This window comes from Cherax quadricarinatus, chromosome 79 (assembly GCF_038502225.1).
Source record: "Cherax quadricarinatus isolate ZL_2023a chromosome 79, ASM3850222v1, whole genome shotgun sequence".
In the NCBI taxonomy this organism is placed as follows: Eukaryota; Metazoa; Arthropoda; class Malacostraca; order Decapoda; family Parastacidae; genus Cherax; species Cherax quadricarinatus.
This window is the reverse complement of record NC_091370.1, coordinates 19,175,527-19,190,307: the sequence shown is the minus strand read 5'-3', so window position 1 is coordinate 19,190,307 and position 14,781 is coordinate 19,175,527. Positions and strand designations below refer to the sequence as shown.

The window sequence follows — 14,781 nt, the reverse complement described above, 5'->3', positions numbered from 1 at the left end:
GTGACCATCAATCTATTTTTATTCAGATAAATGGACAAAGATGCAACTAATGTGACATTTTATTGTGGCAACGTTTTGATCTCCAGGAGCTATAAAGCTCCTAGAGTGTGAAACATTGCCACATTAGTTGCATCTGTGTTCGTATACCTAACATTTTGTCAGTAATTCTAACATTATTACTATCTTTATTCATTATTATAATTTATTTAACATTCATTTTATAATACACTTATTTTAATTTCTTGTTTAAAGTCTTTACTTCCATGTTAATTTTATATCACTGACTGCTAGGACATCCAACATTCTTTCATCCACATTAACTGTGTGCATACACCTGTATACCTTTGATGAGTTTTGAGATTTTTTCTACTCCCAGAGCCTTGGGCCAGGCTTGTTTGGTGCTTGTCTGGTCAACCAGACTGTTGCTGCTGGTGGCCTACTGACCCATATAGTATCCATCACAGCCTGGTTGATCTGGCACCTGTGAAGATACTTGTCCAGTCTCCAACTGAACACTTCTACACTTGCTCCAGGGAAGAGCAGACAGGAGACAACATGCTAGACACAATATATTTTATCCCAGGGAAAAATGGACAGGAGACAGCATGCTAGATACATAATGTGATATTTTTCCCAAAATGAAGTGCAAAGAAACTGACAGTTTTTACCGAATGTGGAAACTCTCCAATATTCGCTTGGGTGCCTCCTACGATGAGTGGCTTAGCGACAACACAGCTCTGGTCTTCCTCCTGCCGCCAGTACCTGCTCCATGCGTCACACACTGTAGTGGAGTTACATTATAAATGAGATGTATTTTTGTGGCTCCATGATCACAGACAGGTATCCCTGTATCTCGTAAGCCCAGCCCCTCCTACCTGAGGGAATGGGTAAAATACAGTTGTAAATTTTATAAGACATTAAATATTGAAGACAGGACACCACAGTTATAAGTTCTATCATTTAATCAGAAGAAAGATGATGATGAATCATCAACAATATTTTGAAGCCAATCAGAATAGGCATTTTTTAGTAGAATAAAAAAAATGAATATCACTATTTATTCAAAAATTGACACACTGGGAATTATGCTATCCTATAGCAGCATGAGCTTTGTGTTTAGGATACCACACCACTGGTGAAAATTTGAAGCTGATAAGGTGAGTCATTCTCCAGTTATGGCAAGGATTCCAATACAGTGGACCCCCGGTTAACGATTTTAATCCGTGCAAGAGGGGTAATTGTTATGCGAAATAATCGTTATGCGAATGAATTTTCCCCATAAGAAATAATGGAAATCAAATTAATCCGTGCAAGACACCCAAAAGTATGAAAAAAAAAATTTTACCACATGAAATATACATTTTCCCACACACAAAGAGAAGGATACATGCACAATAGTAGAGTAGTACATGCACAGTATATATTGTGCATGTACTAGTCTACTAAATGAAGAATAAATGACACTTACCTTTATTGAAGATGCAGCAATGACTGATGAGACACTGTGTCCTGGGAGTGCCTTTTCCTCCTGAGTACTGTAGGTCCTGTTTGGCATTTTCTTCCAGAACATGCCTTATCACACTGTGTATGCCACTACGATTCTTAAATCTCTCAAACCAACCTTTGCTGGCTTTAAATTCACCAATATGAGCACTAGTTCCAGGCATTTTTCCCTGTTCACCTGGGTGTTAGTCGACTTGTGTGGGTTGCATCCTGGGAGACAAGATTAAGGACCCCAATGGAAATAAGTTAGACAGTCTTCGATGACACTGACTTTTTTGGGTTATCCTGGGTGGCAAATCCTCTGGGGTTAATTGTTTCTTGGTATTCTCAATAAGCCACACCAACAACGGTGCTACAGCAGCAGCAGCAGCTGACAGTGCAGCAGCAGCAGCAGCTGACAGTGCAGCAGCAGCAGCAGCTGTACCACCAATAGTAGCGATGGTTGATTGGGGTTTATTATACAACCTGGCCAGCTCGGAGACATGCACTCCACTTTCATACTTATCAATGATCTTTTTCTTCATCTCTATTGTAATTCTCACCCTTATTGCTGTAGGGTTGGCACTAGAAGCTTTCTTGGGGCCGATGGTCACTTATTTTCCAGAAAAAGCACCGAAAACACTGTAATAATACGAAATATTCCGATTGTATGCTTGGATGTTACCGCGGAGGCTGGCTGGTAAACAATGCCACCGGCGGAACATGTGAGCGTGGCTCAGGCCGCACATTGGACGCGTCTCGGACGAAAATCGGTAAGCGGGTTTTTAAGCGGTATGTGAGGCAAAATTTTTGCAATTAAAGTAAGCGGTATGCGAAATAATCGCTATGTGATGCCATCGTTATGCGGGGGTCCACTGTAATTACAAATTTTTTTCTTACTAATTTTTTACATTACCAAATTTGCCTCCACACATACAAAACTTAATAGGTACTATCCTCACCCTAATATGTATTAGCTATTAAATACTGAAGCCATTCAGAAGAGGTAAACTGAAAATTATTTAATAGGAATAAAAATTTCCCACTATTTAACACACAAAATTATCAAGTCTGCACTTATACATCTGAGTCACTCTCCACCCTCAGCAAATTTTTAGGCACTTTTTATGAGCATTTGAAACTGTGTCACTAAGGATTTTGGGAATGTTTTTAACAACTCTGGCCTAGTTGATCAGACCCTGATCCACCACGAGGTCTGGTCTCAAACCGAGCCGTAGGGGCACTGACCCCCAAAACCCTCTCCAGGTATACATGACATGTGGACATGCCAACTGTTCCAATGCTGAAAATTTGAAACTGATTAGATGAGATGTTCTCGAGTTATGAGTGAAATAAAACTGAAGAAAAAAAAAGAATTACAATGGTAAATGTGCAGGGGTCATACAGTGCTTAATGAATGGGAGGTAATGTAGTTCAATCCAAGGAAGGTGAAGCTACCTATAATTCCCTGGATCAAGAGGCCTTCACAAGCAAGACATCCATGATGGTGACTTGTGGTGAAGGTCAGTGGCATTGCTAGGGTTGGGGTCACCCGGGGTGGCATCTTTGGTGTGACCCCCATGAAATCTAAGGGTGGGGGAATGGGGGGGAGAGTAAATTTCAGTTACATCACTACTGCATGCCAAGTGACTAAGGTTTAGCAATGAGAATGTTAAGGGCCATAAACCAAACAGGAGAATACTCCGCAACTTTATTAATGATAAAATATATAATCAACAGTCAACAGATCCTACATTTATTGATCTTCAACAATGCAAAAAAAATTGAAAATAAAGAAAAGCATTGCAATATCAGAGAAACACTAGTCATGATTTCACCTTGAATACAGGTAACGTCTCATTGAATCTGATCTTACATTTCCTTGCCTATGTTCCTGCAAAATCATCTATCACATCATCAAAATCAATGATTTTCCCTATATAGGCCCATTTGTATTCTGTAATCACATAACAGGCTATATAGAAACGAAGGATTTTTCTCTTATGTTGCTGACTGTTTTTGGCATTAGCGTCATGTTCTTTAGAGGCTCTATGGTGTCACCCCTTGATGGTGTCACCTGGGGCAGCCCCCCTGTCCCCCCTTACGACACCACTGGTGAAGGTTATGGTGACACTAATGGTGGTGAGGGTTATGGTGACACTGATGGTGATGAGGGTTATGGTGACACTGGTGGTGGTGAGGGTTATGGCAACACTGGTGGTGGTGAGGGTTATGGTGACACTAATGGTGGTGAGGGTTATGGAGACACTGGTGGTGGTGAGGGTTATGGTGACACTGGTGGTGTGAGGGTTATGGTGACACAGTAGTGGTGAGGGGTTATGGTGACACTGGTGAAGGTTATGGTGACACTGGTGGTGGTGAGGGTTATGGTGACACTGGTGGTAGTGAGGGTTATGGTGACACAGTGGTGGTGAGGGTTATGGTGACACTGGTGGTGGTGAGGGTTATGGTGACACTGTTGGTGGTGAGGGTTATGGTGACACTGGTGGTGGCAAAGGTTATGGTGACAATGGTAGTGAGGGTTATGGTGACACTGGTGGTGGCAAGAGTTATGGTGATACTGGTGGTTGTGAGGGTTATGGTGACACCAGTGGTGGTGAAGGTTATGTTGACACTGGTGGTGGTGAGGGTTATGGTGACACCAGTGGTGGTGAAGGTTATGTTGACACTGGTGGCAGTGAGGATGGTAGTATTTATGTTGACTATGGCAGCAGAGTGGTGAGGATAATAGTGAGAGTGATGCTGGGGGGTTTATCATGTATGTGATGGGTTCGTCACTTGACCACACTGACAGTTGTGGACAGACATGTCCGGGAAGTTCTGATAAAGTTGAGGTCATCTGCACCAGTGAGTCAGTGATGATGGCGCTCTCTATAACTTAGCTAAAATAGCTACCCATACATCATGAAGATGACATGACAGGTCATGGGTATGACATGACAAGTAATACATCATGGGTGTGATGTTACAGGAAGGGTATTCATAATGGGTGTGACATTATGAAACTAAGCATATTATATATTCTGTACAAGCTCCTCTGCCCTGTAGTTTTTAACATATTATTTATATTGCATTTAAACTACACATTTTTCATTATTTGCATATCCTTTAAATTTTCAGTTATTACATACACTTACATTCTCTGGCGAGGAGGTAAGGTTTCCTGCAGCAGACGTAGACACCGTCAAGGTCTGACCTACACAGCTGCACCACACCCTCACGCCTTACCACGCCCCCATCATTCAGGCATGCCCCAACCTCCTCACAATGCCCCATCACACCCCCGCCCATGGTGCACTCCTCTCCTGGAAGCCTGTTGCCATACCTCACTGCCAAAATGTGAGAAGTGGGTGAGAACGGCAGCAGGTATCCCACCGTTGCCACCAGTTTGTACAAGGCCAACAGCTGAGAGCAATGTCCAGCTTTAGTGAATAAGTTGGAAATAGGCAGAGAAAACAAGAGTATCTAGGAATGAGTAAAACTGGAATGGTAAGGTACAGGCAGAGAAAACTAGAATGGTTAGGAATGGGTGGAGAAAACTGAAATAGTAGGTGTGGGCAAAGAAGACTGGAATGGTTGGTAATGATCAAAAAAAAGCTGAAATGGTTGGGATGAACAAACTGGAATATTAGGAACAAGCAAACTAGAATGGTGGGGAATCTGTTAAAAAATGTGGAATGGTTGGAATGGACAGTGTAAATTGAAAATGGACAGGACAATTGAAGGAATGTGCAAGGATAACAAGAGAATGGGTATTGATGGTTGGAAATTAGCAGATACAGGGGACCCTCGGCTAATGAACGCATAGCATAAGGTTAAATCCGCCTTATGAAGCGTTTGAGCATAAAAATTTTGGCATGGCTAACGGTAAAAAACTCGCCCAATGTGATTCGTCCCGAACCTGTCCATCCAGCCTGGGTGCCTCAACTGCCCTGCTGTCATTGTTTACAAGCCAAGGTGGCCGGTTTCATGCACACATTCGATACATTTTGTATTATTCCATTGTTTATAGTGCTTGTAACTGCTGAATAAGCCACCATGGGCCCAAAGAAAGCTTCTAGTGCCAATCCTGTAGTAAAAAGGGTGAGAAACACTATTGAAATACTATCGTAACATGGTCAGCTGCTGCTGCACCACCGTCAGCTGTTGCTGCACCACTGTCAGCTGTACTACTCGAAGATGTGGAGAGACTGTTGTTGGTGTGGCTTAACAAGAGACAATTAACCCCAGAGGGTTAGCCACCCAGGATAACCCAAGAAAGTCAGTGAGTCATTGAGGACTGTCTAACTTATTTCCATTGGGGTCCTTAATCTTGTCCCCCAGGATGCAACCCACACCAGTTGACTAGCATCCAGGTGAACAGTAAAAAATGCCTGGAACTAGTGCTCATATTGGTGAATTTAAGGCCAGTATAGGTTGGTTTGAGAGATTTAAGAATCGTAGTGGCATACACAGTGTGATAAGGCATGGCGAAGCTGAAAAATTCCAACCCCAACGAGTGTTCAATTGTGTCGAAACAGGCCTGTTCCGGAAGAAAATGCCAAACAGGACCTACATTACTCAGGAGGAAAAGGCACTCCCAGGACACAAGCCTATGAAAGACAGGCTAGCTCTCATGTTTTGTTGTAATGCTAGTGGGGATTGCAAAGTGAAGCCTTTACTCATGTATCACACTGAAAATCCCAGAATCTTCAAGAAAAACAGTGTCTCATCACTCATCAATACTCTTCAATAAAGGTGTCATTTTAACATTTATTTATATAGTTATTGTGCATGTCTCATTGTTTTCATTGTAGGGGAAATGTATATTTCATGAAAAAAAATTTTTTTTTTAATACTTTTGGCTGTCTGGAATGGATTAATTGGATTTCCATTATTTCTTGTGGGAAAAATTAATTCGGCTAACGATAATCTTGTTTAACGATGAGCTCTCGGGAACGGATTAATATCGTTAGCCAAGAGTCCACTATATTAGGAAAGGGCAAGGATAACAGGATAAATAATTGCAAAAAAGAATGTGATAACAGGAGAATGGTTTAGAAGGGGCAGAGATAAGGGAATGGTAGATAGATGGGTAGGAATGAGTTAAGGAATACTAGTTAGGAATGTCAGTAAAAGATGGGTAGGAATGGCAGTTAAGGAGTACCCACCTGCTTACAGTATATAAACCACTTCTCTATGCATATGGTGTACTTTTCTCAAGATTGATGGATTGAACACATCAACTCAAGGGTGAGGGACTGATTACTTCACACTGCTCATCTTTCCCAATTCATCTTTGTACCAGACTGAGGAGTCCAATTGTTGGCAAAATGTTTCCACGATAAAGATTCCCAAACATTGCAAAAAATGTTTAATTTATATATATATATATATATATATATATAATATATATATATATATATATATATATATATATATATATATATATATATATATATAGATATATATAGATAGATAGATAGATAGTGTACAAATACTGTACATACATACATATATAGTGTACATATACTGTACATACATACATATATAGTGTACATATACTGTACATACATACATATATAGTGTACATATACTGTACATACATACATATATAGTGTACATATACTGTACATACATACATATAGTGTACATATACATACACACTCTTACCCTCAGTGAGGCCAGGAGTGAAGGTGAAGAAAAGTGTGAGGAGCAGCAACATGCTAATGCAACCAGTAATGTTGCAACACTAAACAAACACCAGAGACATCCACTGTTATGTCCTGCCTCTCCTCACCTCACCACATGTCCATCAGTCACTGTGGGAATAATTTCTTTGGTACCCCAGTAAAAATAAGTCACATTTGACTTTACTGAATCATCTGGGTAAAAGCTGCATACATAATCTACTTATTTATATAGCCATTATATCTGTGCAATTCAAGATCATTGTAAAATAAGTTGCATTTTATGTATGCAAAGTCTAAGTAAATTCTTATTTAAATGTAGATGACTAACTAGATTATATTAGTATATTTAAAGTGAAGCTCTAAACCTGTAGTAGGGCCACAGAGCATCTGGGAAATAGGTGATCAGGTATGATCTGGGGAGAGTGAGGCTACAGTTCTAAGATCAAGAGCCCAACACTGGCAGTAAGGCACTTCCTTTAACCCTTTGACTGTTTCGGTCGTATATATACATCTTACGAGCCACCATGTTTGACGTATACACACACAGGTAGACATAAAGACAGACACACAAGTAGACAGACACACAGGTAGACAGAAAGACACACACAGGTAGACAAAGACATGCAGGTAGACATAAAGACAGACACACAGGTAGACATAGACACAGGTAGACAGACAGATAAACAGACACACAGAGATACACAGATATATAGGCAGACAGATACAGACAGGTTTATGTGCAACAGTGAAAACAAATAGGGAGTTCGAGAGTAAGAGCCTTTCTTGCCACAATCTCCAGTGCAAGATTCAGACGTCATCTTAGGGGCCATGGTGAAATTTACTGTCCAGTTAGTACAGTTAATACAGTATGATGCTGCTGATAGGGCAGGGTTATTCAAACTGATGCTGCCTGCATGACACATTGCCGCCACGAGTATTGTCAAATATTGTACAGTGGTGTGCATCAGCCAGCCCAGCCCAGCTGCCAGATGCACGGTCGTAAGTCGAGTGGACGTATGTCGAGCAGGTCGTAAGTCGGATGGTAGGTGTATATACTCATAAATTCTAGTGGCTTCAAATCAGGCAGGAGAAAGCTGGTAGGACCACATGTGAGAGAATGGGTCTGTGTGGTCAGTGTGCACCATATAAAAAAAATCCTGCAGCACGCAGTGCATAATGAGAAAAAAAAAACTCCGACCATTTTTTTAATTAAAATGCTGACTTTGTGGTCTATTTTCGTATAGTATTTATGGTTGTATTCTCATTTTCTTGCTCTCATTTGATAGAATGGAAAACATATTATAGAAATAGAGGTGACTTTGACTGGTTTTACTATAAAAAGAACCTTGAAATGGAGCTCAAAGTAGGGGAAATGTTTGACTTTTGCCAATGTTCAAAAGTAAACAAATGTCATTGTCCAATAAATGTCCAAGTAGCCATTCTAATATGCAGTCATGAATGGGTTGACATTATTTATACAATTATTACAATATTGCAGTAGTCTGCATAACAGTAAATCTTCTATTTTTTGTTTGAATAAAAATTCAAAATAGAAAGCAAGAGTAATATCAGAGGGGCCTGGAGACGTTACTGATGAACAAAGAAAATGTTAGTTTAGAGCCAGGAATGTCTGCATTGTTCATTCTGGACCCTATTTTGAAATTGTCATATTTTTTAATTTTCGTGAAGTTGGCCAAATTGCAAATTTCTGATTATGTTATTGGGTAGTTGAAATCAGTAAATGGGCAGTTTCTTGTACTCAGTCGATAGAAAAAATGGAGTTCTAAAGAAATAGCTATTAGTTTGGTCGATTGGAGCAATGGAATTAGCCGAAAATAGGGCTCAAAGTGGACAAAATCACCGATTCGTAAATATCGCCGAGGTCGCTAACTTCGCGAGAGCATAATTCTGTCAGTTTTTCATAAAATTTCATTCTTTTGGTGTCATTACAATCGGAAAAAGATCCTCTATCATTTCATAAGATTTTTTTTTTTTTTTTTTAAGAAATTTTGTGACACCAGGAGACACCTCAAGATTTGGGGTTGTGACAGTCATGGGGTTAAATGCTGCCTCATTTACTGTGTGGATTTGTAGCCTTCTACTTAATCTCTGAAAGCTGATGAAAAAATAATGCCAAATTTTGTTAGTTTCAGTTTTTTTCTACAAAGCTATGCTCTAGCATATCCCGTAGAACACAATCATCTTTCATAATGATCAGCCATTATTATCTCCATACCTGCATTTCTCATGGGGCAGTAACCAACCTACTTTACAGGAAAATACAACCTGGTTTCTGTCGTATAACTTTCACACTTTGGCCGTTTCCCATTGAGACAGGGCGACCCGAAAAAGAAGAAACACTTTCATCATCAGTCATGGGGCCAGAAGCTGTCATTCGACCCCTGAAACCACAAATAGGTAAGTACGTACTGTTTTGCGAGAGGCATGGCAATACTACAGTTCAAAAACTGCAACATATCTCTACCCCTCCTTTAGAGTGCAGGCACTGTAATTCCCACCTCCAGGACTCAAGTCTGGCTAACTGGTTTACCTTAATCCTTTCATAAATGTTACTTTGCTCACACTCAACAGCATGTTTATTACTGTGGTTTCAGATTTATATGGTATTTCTCACTGGTTGAATTCCAACTCATTGGCATAATGAAGATGTTCATTTCCAGCACTTGGGTCTTCAAGGAACTTTGAGATTATCCTCACAAATATCTTTTATGCTTTGTATCAAATTTTGCAATGACTGGGCTGAATTCCAGCTCCTAGGAATTCTAGGGTACTGAGATGCAGCTAATGACAAACTGTATGAAGAAAGTCTTACTTCACCAATCTTCTCTCACTCTGAAAAAGGTTATGATGTGACCTCATACAATCCTTAAAGACATTAAACAAGTTCCACATAAACAGATCTGAAGATAAATTAGACACATGTGCAACTCTTGGGTATCTTTATTGAGGAAACGTTTCGCCACACAGTGGCTTCATCAGTCCATACGTAGGAGAAACTTGAAGAACAGGAGGAGAATGAGGTAATCAGTCCCTCAACCTTGAGTCGATGTGTTCAGTCCATCAATCTTGAATAGAATACGGCATATCAGCGGAGAAGCAGCTTATAAACCGTATGGCAGGAGAGGTGTAGCAGTCATAGGTCGTGTCACATTTGTTCAATGTGGAAGTAGGTCGTGCCCAAGAATTAGGCAAGTCTAATTTATCAACATGTCGGTTCTCTGAACCATTCATCTACAAATTTGTCAGACACTGCAACTTCTTAGGATCTTAATACTTAGGAATTCTTCGCTTGCCTAATTCTTGGGCACGACCTACTTCCACATTGAACAAATGTGACACGACCTATGACTGCTGCACCTCTCCTGCCATATGGTTTATAAGCTGCTTCTCCGCTGATATGCCGTATTCTATTCAAGATTGATGGACTGAACACATCGACTCAAGGTTGAGGGACTGATTACCTCATTCTCCTCCTGTTCTTCAAGTTTCTCCTACGTATGGACTGATGAAGCCACTGTGTGGCAAAACGTTTCCTCAATAAAGATACCCAAGAGTTGCACATGTGTCAAATTTATCAACATGTCGGTTCTCTGAACCATTCATCTACAAAAGGTCTGAAGATCTTTCTGAAAGGCAATGTAATACTATTACACAAAACAACAGTGTTAAACTCCATGGTAAGAGGTTGAACACAACTGTGGGTATGGTTCTTTTGCAGAGTTATGGTGAACTGCAAGTCTTCCCCCTAAGTTATTAAGTGGGGATATTGCAATCTGGAGGGGTATCTGAGTTGCAATGTTGGTATGTCCCTGGAAAGACACTGATAGAATGAGTGATGTTGAATTAGACACATGTGCAACTCTTGGGTATCTCCTTTGTATGGACTGATGAAGCCACTGTGTTGCGAAACGTTTCCTCAATAAAGATACCCAAGAGTTGCACATGTGTCTAATTCAACAACATGTCGGCTCTCTGAACCATTCATCTAGAATGAGTGATGGTGAAAGTGTTTCTTCTTTTTTTGGGATCACCCTAACTTAGTAAAAGATGACCGGTGTGTTAAAAACATATATTTTTCTTACCTGTTTCAAGCTGACAGTTTACTTAAAGTGGAGTGAGATCGTCCTTCTTCTTCTTAAGGATTCTTGCCTTAACAATGCAGATAATAGTAGATAGTCCTCTGTAGATAACCTCAGTATGTACTGTGAAGTCTATTGTTATCTGCCTTTCTCATGTACATCCAAGTACTTATTTACTGCTAAGCAATTATTACACTCACAAGAAAATGGTAAACTCGTAATAGTGATGCAGCACCCAGTTAATGGCAGATAATCAGGTTTGCTCCAAGGAAGAGGAGAGCAGCTCTTATTTTTTGGATCAAGAGCTCTTTCCCCTGTATCAAGGCACTCTCTCCCCCCTCTCCCCAAATTCACATCCCTTGTAAAGCACAAACAGGCAAGCAAGGGCACAGATCCCATTAACAATACAATATCAATAATATTACTACACTCACATTGTATGGCTACCTAAATCTTTTCAACATTTTACAAGGTCAGAGCAAGAATGACCTTTGTGCATTTAGCACTTAGTTTTGATTGTAATAATAATAATAATAGAGCAAGAACTATGTTTACATAAGAAGCCCATCTCATAGGAATGATTCTCAAGCCATACTCCAGCTGGTGTAAGGACTTACCCACACATTAACCCATCAGAATTAAACCCTTGTCTTGTGGTTATATGCTAAACATGCTATTACTTAGCTACAAGGAATCATGCCATCAACAATTAGGGCTATATTTTGAATAATTTTAAAGCATATTTATTATTTTAATTAGGGGTAAGCAACAGACCCGTAGGAGTCATATAGCACCAGAGGAATGGCCAGCATTAAGCTGATTTTTAAAGGATACATTTGCTGGTATAACCACAACTGATACTTATTTACCTTTTTTTCAAGTATATTTTATTTTTGTATATTAATTTTACCTAAGTGTGCAGGTTTTGATATAATATTCAGCGTCCATCTCCAACAGCAAAGAGTTCTTCATGAGCGTCAAGACACCCTATTACAAGGATCCTGATTCAACACTGTCGTCTTCCATTCTATATGGCACACGTGCACACACACATGTATATTTCTATACACAGCTTTAAGAAGAGATACGATAAAGCTCATGGGGCAGGGAGATAGTGGATCTAGTAGCAACCAGTGAAGAGTTGGGGCCAGGAGCTGACTTGACCCCTGCAACCACAAACAGGTAAGCATACACATATGTATGCATGCAAGAAAGCACACACACACAAGCAAGAATGCATGCACATGCGCATGCACACACACACATAAATACATGGCCCACAGCTATTTAAGTGCCAATAACAACTCCACTACTGATATACATATAGACATAGATCATGGCTATATTAGTGTTAATAAGAACCCTACTACTGCATGTGTACTATATATTAATTTTTATATAATAATTTTACATACAGTATTTCCCTATTAAAAATTATGTATATTAGTCATACAAAAATAATTAAGCATTAAATACTAACTATATCACAACTGTAAATATAATGGGAGGTTATGGAAAACCTTCATACGCAGGATGAAATACAGGCAGGTCCCACTTTACAGCACTTTGTTTTACAGCATTTTGCTAATGCAGCAGTTTTCAGTTATATATTTATTATTATTATTATCACACCGGCCGATTCCCACCAAGGCAGGGTGGCCCGAAAAAGAAAAACTTTCACCATCATTCACTCCATCACTGTCTTGCCAGAAGGGTGCTTTACACTACAGTTTTTAAACTGCAACATTAACACCCCTCCTTCAGAGTGCAGGCACTGTACTTCCCATCTCCAGGACTCAAGTCCGGCCTGCCGGTTTCCCTGAATCCCTTCATAAATGTTACTTTGCTCACACTCCAACAGCACGTCAAGTATTAAAAACCATTTGTCTCCATTCACTCCTATCAAACACGCTCACGCATGCCTGCTGGAAGTCCAAGCCCCTCGCACACAAAACCTCCTTTACCCCCTCCCTCAGTTATACCCATTCTTTATTTATTCAGATTTCCTACAATATATTTACCACTCAGTATAAGTTAAAGATGTAAATATTTTAAGGTAAGTAATGTGTGTACTGTATATGCATTTTTATGGCCTAGTTATAGTGCTCACTTAATGTATAATAGTGTAAACGTGTTATCAGACTTACATGCATTTGAAAGGGAGAAAAGGCTATGTTTCACTTTACAGTGATTTTAGTTTTACAGCAATTACTCAGAACCTAACCTGCTGTATAAGTGGGGCCCTCCTGTATTATTAATCAAATCACAAAACAATTGAGGCTTGAACCCATGGCAGCAGTCTTAAAACTTGCAAGTCAATATGTTAACCACTGGTCCATGCCAGCTTAATATAAGATTCATCCAACTAGGTATACTATTTCTATACACCTGCATTTGTGGTCATGCCCCATGCTGATATTCCTATGGTGTATAGCAATATTCCCAGTTGGATGACTCTTGTCATCCATAACTTGGTTGGAAGTGCACTCAGCTCACACACATTCAGTGTTCATGGTTCAATCCCTGGTATAGGTGGAAATATTGGGCATGTTTCCTTACACCTGCTGTCCCTGTTCACCTAGCAGCAAGTACCTGGGTGTTAGCCGACTAGGAGGCATGATTAACCTAAGTTGCCCAAAGTGCTCTGCATAACCAGAGACTTTCTATATATCGAGACACTTATGCAACACATGGGTATCTTTATTGAAGAAACGTTTTGCCACACAGTGGCTTCATCAGTCCAGTACAAAGTAGAAATGGGTAAGGAGAGTATATAAGCCACCTCTCTGGCCCTGTGCTGCACTTCCTACAAGAGTGATGGACTGAACACATCGATTCCAGGTTGAGGGACTGGTTACCTCAAACTTCTACTCTCTTTACCCATTTCTACTTTGTACTGGACTGATGAAGCCACTGTGTGGCAAAACATTTCTTCAATAAAGATTCCCATGTGTTGCATAAGTGTCTCAATTCTTCAACTTGTCGGTTTTCAAAACCATTCATCACAACTTTCTACATAGTATGTCACTGATGTCAGCTAAGTCTATATAAGTTGTATCATGGACTTGTAGAAATAAAGATTATTATTATTTTATTTATTTTTTATTATCACACCGGCCGATTCCCACCAAGGCAGGGTGGCCCGAAAAAGAAAAACTTTCACCATCATTCACTCCATCACTGTCTTGCCAGAAGGGTGCTTTACAAGACAGTGGATTATGTGGATTAAAGTAAAGGTTGGATGCGAGAAGTGGGTCATAATAAGCGTGTATGCACCTGGAGAAGAGAGGAATGCAGAGGAGAGAGAGAGATTTTGGGAGATGTTAAGTGAATGTATAGGAGCCTTTGAACCAAGTGAGAGAGTAATTGTGGTAGGGGACTTGAATGCTAAAGTAGGAGAAACTTTTAGAGAGGGTGTGGTAGGTAAGTTTGGGGTGCCAGGTGTAAATGATAATGGGAGCCCTTTGATTGAACTTTGTATAGAAAGGGGTTTAGTTATAGGTAAT

The 14,781-nt window shown here is 40.0% G+C and overlaps 1 protein-coding gene across 2 annotated transcripts in view; it reads right to left on the bottom strand.

Moving 5' to 3' along the window:
• The window catches only part of LOC128702807 (trypsin 3A1-like), a 28,405-nt gene extending 20,796 nt beyond the window's left edge, over positions 1-7,609 (bottom strand). The window contains exons 1-3 of one of the 2 annotated variants that reach the window (XM_070102036.1): positions 7,156-7,609; positions 4,641-4,832; positions 669-781 (exon numbers count right to left, since the gene is read on the bottom strand). In XM_070102036.1, coding sequence (XP_069958137.1) covers positions 669-781; positions 4,641-4,832; positions 7,156-7,207 — 357 coding nt within the window. In that variant the 5' untranslated portion in view covers positions 7,208-7,609. The remainder of the gene's footprint in view (positions 1-668; positions 782-4,640; positions 4,833-7,155) is intronic. The other variant, XM_070102037.1, reaches the window with a different exon arrangement.
• Positions 7,610-14,781: the final 7,172 nt, after the last annotated feature.